The following is a 10,009-nucleotide window of genomic DNA, read 5'->3' as shown; positions in this document are numbered from 1 at the left end:
AGGCTGCAGGGTGCGGCCCGCCGCAGGCCACCGGCTGAGGCCGCTCCGCGGGCGCGAAGTACTCGCGCCGCCATCTTGTCCGGCGCCTCAGCTCCCACCGCCAAGAGAGCTGCTGACGCCGCCGCCGCCGCCGCGACCCCTCCCCCAGCCGCGCGGGCCTCTAGGCTGGTGCGGGGCGGGGCGCCGCCGCTAGGGGGAGCAGGGCGCGAGTAGCGGCGGGCGGATGCGCAGTGCGTCCCGGCGCCGAAAGGCCCGGCAGCCTCGAGAAAGGAGCTCAAAGCGGAGAAGGGTCAGTAATAAGACAATAACCTCCAGCGGAAGGAGCTGGTTCCCGCAACAAGGTGCGCAAAAGGAACATGGGCAAGGCTTGAATGCACGTGGAAAGATGCACAAGAAAAGAATAACGATGTTGCTCGGGGAATCATGGACCTGAGGGGCAAAGCTGGGAGGCAGGCTTCTCCCTGAATACCTTTTGCATTTTGTACCATGTAAATATATTGCCTTTTCAAAATAAAGAAATACCTACATACGGCATTAATAAAAACATTTTGGATGAAAACATACTCAAATCTCTCCCGAGGCTGGGAACTACATTGTTCTTGTTCATCACTAGTGGGCTGCCGCTGGTCCCATTCCTGCCCTCAAGCGGTCCCAGTCTAGTGAGGCAGAATGTGAAATGATTGGATCAAGTGAAGTAGAGGGGTTCAAGAGACAGGAAGGGAGCACAGACAGGAGAGCATGTGGCTCTGAAGTGGAGGATAGACACCCAGGAGCTGGCACAACAGTGCAGCCCCAAGGCAAGGAGTTGACCAATGGAAGAAAGGAGGGCATTTCCCGCCAGCAGTGGAAGCAAAGTCGTGGGTCAGGATTGCACTGTTTGGGGAAAAATGTATCTTGCGATAAGATAATAGAGCCACAGTAACTATGAAAACTGCAACCAAGACAAGGTAGGCAGAAAGGGAGCTAGACAGTGAGAGGGGAGAAACAGGGAGGAGCAGAGGCCCCAGACCCTAAAAGGAGCATTTTAAGGCCAGTGTGTCTTCAGAGGCCAAGAGGAAAATGCCCTCAGTACTGGCTGGCTGGGAGGTCTCTGCTACCCCAGATAGGTCTCTGTGTAGAGGGGAGAGGGTGGGTGGAGGGGTAAGGGGCAGGAACTAGGCTTGTAGACTGAGGTTGTCTGTGTGGACTGAAAAATAATATCGACTAAGTGTTTTGTCACCAAAAGGATTTTTTTCAGGGAAAAAAGGGTTGCAACCCAGGGCATGCAGACATGGCAAGCCAAGTGTATACTTTGGGCCTTTGTGCCAAGATAGTGGGGTAGTTAGTTATACAAGGGGAAAGTTAATGAAAGAAGTCAGAATCATAGAGCTTTATTATAGAGTTCTTCCTGTAGGTTTTCACGTATAGGGTTCTTGTTTTCATGTAGTATGTGAGAACTTTCATAAGCCCTAGCTCCTCCTGTAGACCCTCCCAACTGATTACATTCGCTTAAAGTTCCAGTTCATCTTTATCATCGGAAGCTGGTGATCTTGGAGGCAACGGAAGCATTGTGACTCAAGGGATGCAGTTTTCTGACTGGAGCAATGTTTGAACAACTTACTATGGCAAAGAGAGGACAGAAATAGGTCCTGGGGATGGAAGGGTGGCAACAAGGATTTGCTCCAGACCAGGGACATACATCTGTCTCTTAAAGTCCAGTGGAAAGGAGGCCAGGGGACACGAGTAGGTAGCAAGAGGCTGTGTAGCTGAGAGAGTTCCCTATCTCAACTGGCATATGCTTAGTGAGGCTGTAGGGGTTGGACAGACCCCAAAGGAAGGCTGAAGTGAGCTCTCTCCAGGGCAGAAAGGACATGTCCCAGTCCTGCACAGGGGGGAGGCAGGGCCTCTTCAAGCTAGTGATGTCGATATACCCTTGTGACTTACACATTCCCCCCATTTCTCAGCTCTATTTCAGGAGACAAATGCTTTCAAATCTATTTTCCTGAAATGTAAACTTGTAGACATTTCTTTGCTGACCTTGCTTTTGTGTTATTAGGCTACTCACTTTGCATTTTTTTCTCCATTACCATTTTGCTCTGGAGTTCTAATGCTTTTTAATGTGGAGAGCTACCCTTATTTCACAGGTGGTGGCTTAGGTTACTCAACGCCATAGAATATGGGGCATCTTCCTGACGCATAATTTTTATACCAAGTTTTTCAAAAAATATAACAATGATACGTTAAAGTACATGTAAACACTTAAAATATTTGAACTTTTAGAGGTGTTCTCTCCCAGGATAACTGGTACCACAGAGCCCCACCTGCCAGAAACCTAGACAGTCTTAAACGCTTCTCTTTCACTCACCCTCCCTGGTACTAAGCCCTGAGAGTTCTACTTTGAAATATCACCTATCCAACCTCTTCTCATCTTCCTTGTCCAACTCAGTTAAGGCTAGTAGATGGGTGTAGAAGGGGCATTCCTTTCCTGGAGAGAGATTGGTACATCTTAGTACCAATCTAATCCTACCTCTAATCTTTCTCCTTCCAGTCCATTCTCTACACTATTACTTTTATTGAAATGTGAACCTAATTATGTTGCTCTCTTTAAAAATGTTAAATAACCCACCACCACTTACAGTATAATTCCTGCCTGTTTCTCCGCCTGATTTCTACCCTTGTTCAGATTATCCCAGCAATCTTCACTGGCTTCCAGAACCTCTTGGTTATGCTCCTTTCTCTCATACTTTTTGAAGACTTTATAATCCCTTCTCTCTCCTTTTTGAATGCCCCTTCTACACCCATCTACTAGCCTTAATCTCTTGCATTAAGATTCCATTCTAGCGTCATCTCATCTCTTCTAGGAAGTTACCCTAATTTCTTCTCTGTTTGCCATGAAGGCACCTGTATATACCTCCTAGATTATGAGCCCTGAGAGGGTAGTCATGGTTGAAACCTTGTGCTTGTATAATACACATATTAGCTGAAGTTGAAATATGCTCCAAATCTTTCTAGGAGCCAGAAAACTGAAATATATAGCTTAATGTTTCTTCTGGTCAAAATTTAAGTTATCACAGTTTATTAACAGACAGCAACAAAACTCTAAAACTCTCCAATTTAAATGCATGTGTGAGAAGTTCTACAACTTCATCTATGTGTCAGATTTAAGAACTCATGACATATTTAGTGTAGCATAGATAGGATACAGGATTTTAAAATGAGTAATAAAGAATTTTTAAGTTTATTTCTACATGTCAACATTCTAATTAATATAGACTTTAATCTGATATAATCTAACCCCAACCATGTTGATTATTTCTGTTTGGAACTGGTTAAAGCAGAGAAAAATTTAAATTAATTTTGAATATATTTTGAATATATACATAAAAAATTTCACTTAATGTTCTTATTTATGATATCAAAAAGATTTCTTCTCCCAAAATAAAGGTTCTAAGATAAATTCAAGATTCCTCTGAATGAAAAATAACACATCTAAAGCAGTGAGCTTAAATATAATGCAGAACATTTCTAGGGACACTTAGCGTAACAGGAAAACGAAAATTCGAAACATGACCATAAACTTTTATGGAAAATTATAACAAACTCTTTATTCATTTACTTTTAGCTATTTCATAAATACCAGAAGAGAAATTGGCCAGTTTGTGATGAAACTTAGAAAAATTTCTTTTTCCATAAGGCAGACTTCTAAATTTTTCCCTTTGGCTCCTTTTTCTAATCTTCCTTCACTGTTCTGAAGTGATATTGAGTTCTTCCAGATTTTTGGTTAGGTGGGTGGCTTCCAAACTATCTGGACTTTCCAGGTAGGTAGTTCCTGCACAGGGTTTTCCGGTCACGGGATCTATGACTTGTCCAACTTTGAAAATGATCTCAGCCAGCTCATGTTTCACATGTTTCGTTCGTGGAACAGGTAAAGCTTTAAGAAGCACAATATCCCCAACTGTGCACTGCTGAAGTGCATCATGAGCAAAGTAAGTTTTTCGTTTATTAAAATACTGTTGAGAGAAGGAAGAACAAATCAGTAGTTCCCATCTGTGATCTGGCAGTACAGTACAGAATATGAAAAAAATGTATAGAAAACAAGCTAGGACTTGGAGGATAAAAAACATAACATACTTAAGAAGGTTTCAATACAAAAATTAGCTTCTTAATTTCTGGAAAACAATAATGACTTTTCCAGAGCTGATCCTGTCCCTGAGCTCAAAGTCTATTACTTTCAGTACTCTTGCTCTATCAATTATCATCCTTCTCTACACTAAATTCTTCCTTCCCAGTGGAGCCTTCTCTCCAGCCTATAAACATGCTACTCTCACCACTGCTGTGTGATTTGGGACAAGACACTCAACAATTCCAAGCTCAGTTTTTTTCCCCACTATAAAATGAGGCTCAAATACCCGTGCCTCTAAAGTTATCAAGATAATTAAATGTTATAACAAATGTAAAGCACTTAGCTCTATGCTTGACTCAAAACATTGCAAACAAGCCACAAACAATAATTAGAATCAAGACAACTTGCCACAGCAGGTATTTTCATTTACAGATGAGAAAAACAGGCTTAGGTAATGTATACAGCTAGAAAACAACAGTCAGTATTCAAACTAAGATCTTCTGATTCTAAGGCCAATGATCATGCCATTATGTTTCAGCTTACTCCTGTTTTTGATCTCAGATAACAACTGGTATTTCTACCAACCTGTGTGCCCAACCCTCAATGCAGAAACACCATTGGCACTTCCCCCTCCCTCCCTTACACATCTAACAGATCAAGGACTCTGTCCTTTCTTTCTGAAATCTACTTTTCCCACTACATCCCCATTGCTCCACGGGCTGTTCAGGTCCTTATCATTTTCATCCTAGACTTTTGCAATAGCTTCCTTACCTATTTCCTTACCTCCAATCCTCATTCCTACCCATCTCCAAGTCTGTCTTTCCTTTGATGAAATCCAAAATACAATGTAAAAGACCCTTCACAGTGAAGCTCTGATTTTTCTTGCACTCATTCATCTGGTACCTACGCAGCATCAAACTCTGGGCTTACCCTTGCCAAAACACCTGCTATCCCTACGGAATGTCATACCCTCTCCTGGCTAAAAAGAACTTCTGCAAACTACTCATCATGGCCAGAATGACTTTCCCCATTCTGATGCTTTGGATAAAACCCTTTCTGAGATCCAACTCAAATGTCTCTTGAGGATGCTCTCTTTCAGCAACCTGGGAAGAATGACGTGTCCTGCTCTCTGTTCCCATATGTCACACACAGAAAGACTACAGCAGTTATCAGATTGAATTGAAATGAACTCTATGTCCTTAGAATATGAGTACAAACCAATAATTCGCTTTGTTACACCCATGGACCAGGACAGTAACTGGTTTGCAGCAGATGCTCAATGCATTTTTACTGATAGCAGAATGTTTTTCTGCTCAGAACCCAGGACATGTTGGTGATTTATCAGTGCCAACTGAAAATAGGGCTGTTTCTCACCTTTAATAAATAGGGATCCAGAACAAGCCTGGTCACTCTCACTTTAGCAGTTTTTTGCATTGCTGTCCCAATCACCTTCCCCACGATCCACTTGGCATGGACAGATGAACGAGCTACTGACATTTCAGATGGCTTTGGTTATCTGAAAGACAAATTTCAGTTTAATATTCTTGTGGTTAAGACTCACCAAATGAATTTTGTTACTAGAACTGCCCAAGTTCAGAAACAGTTTTTGTTGGCCTTCTGGAATCACGTTAGAGATGTTTACACGTTTCCCTGTTTCCTTAACTACCCAACCTCCCATCTTTACACTGTTTACAAATCTGTAATTTTAACTCCTCTAAGTCTGAGTTTGCCCCTCTGCAAAATGGGAATAACATGGCCTATTCATAGGTGTTTTCCGAATTTAACTTAAAAGGCGCTCAACAGCGCGAATAAACGCTGGTTTTTACGGGTGTCCTTCCTTTCCTTTCATTCCTCTGGGGTGCCTCTCCCTAAAAGCTACCTGTATGGATACTGACGGTGTCCTAAGGCTGAGTGGCAGGGATGTCTTCTCCGCTGAAGATCTTGACTTACGGCTGCTTTCGAGATCAGTTAGTCAATACTGAGCTCGTCCCGTTTGGCCCGGGAAGGGCTGGCGTCATTGATACTTCCGCCCCGGACAACCCGGAGGTTGGGCGACTCGACTTGCTCTGAGAACTTTCACTGAGCGGCGCCTCGGACCCTGAATCCATCCCTTGCTGCCACAGCGAATAACCCATACGAACCTGCTGGTTCCACTGTTCCGGCGCACAACCCGCGGAGAGCCGATCGGAACGTGGTGGCGTCACGACGCACGGAGGTCGCTCCACCCCGGACCGCCCCTCTCATTGGTCGCGGGTCCCTTCAGCTCTGGGCGAGGTTAAAGGCAGGACTCTGCCCACGTCTCCTTAGGGAGTCCGGCACCTTGGGTCCACCGGGGACTTTGGACTCTCCTTTTCCCACACCCAGGAACACCGGAGTGTGGGAGATTCCGGCCTTTCCTTTTCCTGTTCCGTTTGGTTTCCTCTTCTTCCGTTGAGCTCCCAGTAATTGGATAAGACCTTCTAAAGCAAAGGAACTTCATTATCAAACATTGAAACATCGCAAGCTGCTAAAATGCTGACATTAATACTTAAGCTCTTTTACCCCCACAGCTGCTTTTAAGACAAACTTATGTAGATTTTTATGATTTTAGGTGTTATTTCTCAATATTTGTGAGATGAAGAGAAGTCCATTGTGGACACACACACACCCACCCACCCACCCACCAATACAAACGAATTAGTTGGACCATGAGAAGGCTGCTTGATGCCTTCTCAGATCGAGGGAAATCTGGGAATGTATTAGGCTGTTCGGAAATTGTTAAGAGGAACAGAAAACAATAGGCTACTGGCACAGACAATTTGGGGGGCGAAATAATGGGTATGGTCAATTGTCTTTGATCATTTAAATATCTTAGCAACTGATGAAAGAAAGCTGGGAAAAGAATTCGTCCATACATTAGTCTGTCCGACGCTCACTTCTTTCTTAGGATAGGTTTATGGAAAACTTACTCTCAGACTGTGCTAGGCGCTGGGGACAAAAAAGTGATTCAAAGGAAACCCCTACCTACAAGACCACAGTCTATTAGGGACAGGTGAATAAAGAAAATTATATAGCAAGCACAGGTAATGAGAGCAAGGTGTGCATACGTTGCAGAGAAAAGAGACTTGATCAGTAGATAACCCCTGGCCAGAGGCCAGAACTTGAGAAGGACATGGGATGTAGGCAAGGCATTTGAAGCTTAAAGGAGAGCATGTGCAGGGGTGCTGGGGTGTGAGAGAATATAGTATGATAAGCAGGAATCTGGGACTGCCAGAATATGGGGTAAGGGCAAGAGTGGCAGGGGTTGAATCTGGACAAAGACAGGCCTAAACTCCAGAAGGCATTTTTTTGTTAATAACCTCATTTTTTCTTCTAAGTTATGGGGAGCCTTTGGAAAATACGAGTACTTTTGCTAACTTTCAAGATCATTCTGATAGGAGTGTGGAAGACAGAATAAAGGTTGCAGAGTTAGGAGGCTGGATGCTCTGTTAGGGGATGGTGAAGATCTGAACTGGAGCAGTTGGGAATGAAAGAGAGAAGTTGTGTTGGAGAATTGACTGGGGAATTGACCATGTAATGAAAGGAGCAGAGGAGGTGTGTGTGTGTGTGTGTGTGTGTGTGTGTGTGTGTGTGTTTGTGGCTTAAACCACAAATTTATTTTCTCATGGTTCTGGAGGCTAGAAGTCTAAGATCAAGGTGCCGTCAGGGGCACTTTCTGGTGACAGGTCTTTTCCTAGTATGAAGATGGTCACCTTTTTGCTGCGTCCTCACATGGCCATTCCTCTGTGTGAGAGAGAGAGTACATTCTGGTGTCTCCTTTTATAAGGACACCAATCTCATTGCATTAGGGCCCCATTCTTATGACTTCATTTAACCATGTTATCTCCAAATACCACTACATCAAGGGTTAAGGCTTCAACACATATATGAATTTTGGGGGGACATAATTCAATGCATAATGAAAAAATCAAAGAAGCAAAGTAAAAGCCTTGCATCTTAAATTTCAATTGGAAATACAGTATGAACTCATAATTTATTTTCCTAAAAAAAAAAAAAATCTTTCCTAGAAAGCTTAGAAGCAATGATAACCTAGTAGCAATCAGTATATCAAGCACCCAGATTGTGGTATCTATATACCATTTCTCTCTGAAAAGCACTAAGTATTCTTGAGAAATTCCTAACTTCAGATCTAGAGCAGAAGTGTATGAGTTAAACTTGGGACATCTTGTCTCAGAAATCAGGGGAGCTATCAAAGATAAAAGGGATCAGGTCACAAGCCAACCTGAAGGAGTTCCCACTGAATTAAGATGAGATTATGTGAGCCTAAAATAAATAACAACTGCAATGGATTGAAAAACATAAACTATGTAAAATTCCATGAGTTCATAACAGTTCCTAAAAGTAAAGCCTCATTAGTTACTTTTGGAGAGTCTAAAAGGACCAAGTCAATACTTTAGTAAATAAAAGGAAGCAATAAGTATATTTTGAAATGTGATACCAAGCAATGAAATAATGAATAATATCAACAATAATACCAATAACATCAACAATACCAATAAAACCATTGGGTGAAAGATTAATGGGAAACTTTATAATAAAGAGAACAGACTAATGCCACTTGAACTCTCAATTAATATTAGCATTAGTAGAAGTAAGCCAAACTAGATATTATACATCTTTGGTGTAAAAGAAAAGAAAGTACACACCACCAGATATAAAATACTAATGCACAAAAAGTAATCTGAATCTCATAAATTTTCTAGATCTAATCCCCATTTTACAGGAAATACAAGACATAAACAAGTTAAACAACACCAGCAGCATCATTTTTTTAAAATAATAATTTTTGTTTTTAAATTATAGTTGGCATACTATATTATACTAGTTTCAGGTGTATAGCATAGTGATTTGACATCTATATAATTCACGAACTGATCACCCCAATAAATCTAGTACCTCTCTGACACCACACATAATTATTACAATATTATCGACTATATTCCTTATACTATAGTTTATATCTCCATGACTGTTTTGTAATGACCAATTTGTACTTCTTAATTACTTCCCCCTTTTTAATCAATTCTCCAACCCCCATCCATCTGGTAACACTCAAAATGTTCTCTGTATCTATGAGTTTGTTTTCTGTTTTTGTTTGTTTGTTGGTTTGTTTTGTTCTTTAGATTCCACATATATGTGAAATCATATGAAATTGTCTTTCTCTGCCTGACTTACTCCATTCAGCACAATACCCTCTAGGTCCATCATGAACCCTTTTTCTATCTCTTTGCTTTCAGTTTGTGTGTGTCTGTTAATCTGAAGTGAGTCTCTTGTATATAGCATATGTAAGGGATTTGGTTTTTTATCTATTCAGCCACCCTATCTTTTGATTAAAGCATTTAATTCTTTTTCGTTTGAAGTATTTGGTGATAGAAATGTAGTTATTGCCATTCTTTATTCATATTTTTGATATATAACTATTTTTCTCTTAAAAAAAATTTAAATTAATTAATTAAATGGCGACATTGGTTAATGAAATCTGGTAAGTTTTAGCTGAACATTAACAGTAAGGTATATATATTTACATTGTGTGTTGACCTCTCATAGTTAGATTTCTTTCTATCACCAAATATTTGACCCCTTTTATCCCATCTATCTTGCCCCTATCCCCTCCCCTTACTCTCTGGTAACCATTAGTCTATTGTCCATGTCCATGAGTCTCTGTTTGTCTCGTACTTTTGTTGCTTTTAGGTTTATATCCCACAAAAAAGTGATATCATGTGATTTTCAACTTTTTCTGTCTGGCTTATTTCGCTTAGCATGATTATCTCGAGGTCCATCCATGTTGTCGCAAATGGCAGTATTTCATCTCTTCTTATGGCTGAGTCATATTCCATTGTATATATGTACTACAGCTTCTTTAGCCAA

The 10,009-nt window shown here is 41.3% G+C and overlaps 2 protein-coding genes across 6 annotated transcripts in view; both read right to left on the bottom strand.

Annotated features, from left to right (window-relative positions):
* Positions 1-130, bottom strand: part of NIPSNAP2 (nipsnap homolog 2) — a 32,270-nt gene extending 32,140 nt beyond the window's left edge. The window contains exon 1 of one of the 2 annotated variants that reach the window (XM_006918502.3): positions 1-130. This exon is cut by the window's left edge and continues 8 nt beyond it. In XM_006918502.3, coding sequence (XP_006918564.1) covers positions 1-74 — 74 coding nt within the window. In that variant the 5' untranslated portion in view covers positions 75-130. The other variant, XM_006918501.3, reaches the window with a different exon arrangement.
* Positions 131-3,557: 3,427 nt separating this feature from the next.
* On the bottom strand, positions 3,558-6,382 carry MRPS17 (mitochondrial ribosomal protein S17). 4 transcript variants are annotated; one of them, XM_006918499.3, is made up of 3 exons: positions 6,244-6,382; positions 5,477-5,618; positions 3,558-3,989 (listed from the first exon to the last, which is right to left on the bottom strand). In XM_006918499.3, exons 2-3 carry the CDS (start codon positions 5,597-5,599, stop codon positions 3,720-3,722), a joined length of 393 nt encoding a protein of 130 aa, XP_006918561.1. In that variant the 5' UTR covers positions 5,600-5,618; positions 6,244-6,382; the 3' UTR covers positions 3,558-3,719. The 4 variants fall into 4 exon arrangements, with proteins under 4 accessions (XP_006918561.1, XP_006918562.1, XP_015450076.1 ...); XM_006918500.2 differs by lacking the exon at positions 6,244-6,382 and adding an exon at positions 5,982-6,237; XM_015594590.1 differs by lacking the exon at positions 6,244-6,382 and adding an exon at positions 5,998-6,237.
* Between the last annotated feature and the right edge of the window lie 3,627 nt (positions 6,383-10,009).

This window comes from Pteropus alecto, unplaced genomic scaffold (genome assembly GCF_000325575.1).
Source record: "Pteropus alecto unplaced genomic scaffold, ASM32557v1 scaffold68, whole genome shotgun sequence".
NCBI lineage: Eukaryota > Metazoa > Chordata > Mammalia > Chiroptera > Pteropodidae > Pteropus > Pteropus alecto.
This window is presented reverse-complemented; position numbering and strand designations above follow the sequence as displayed.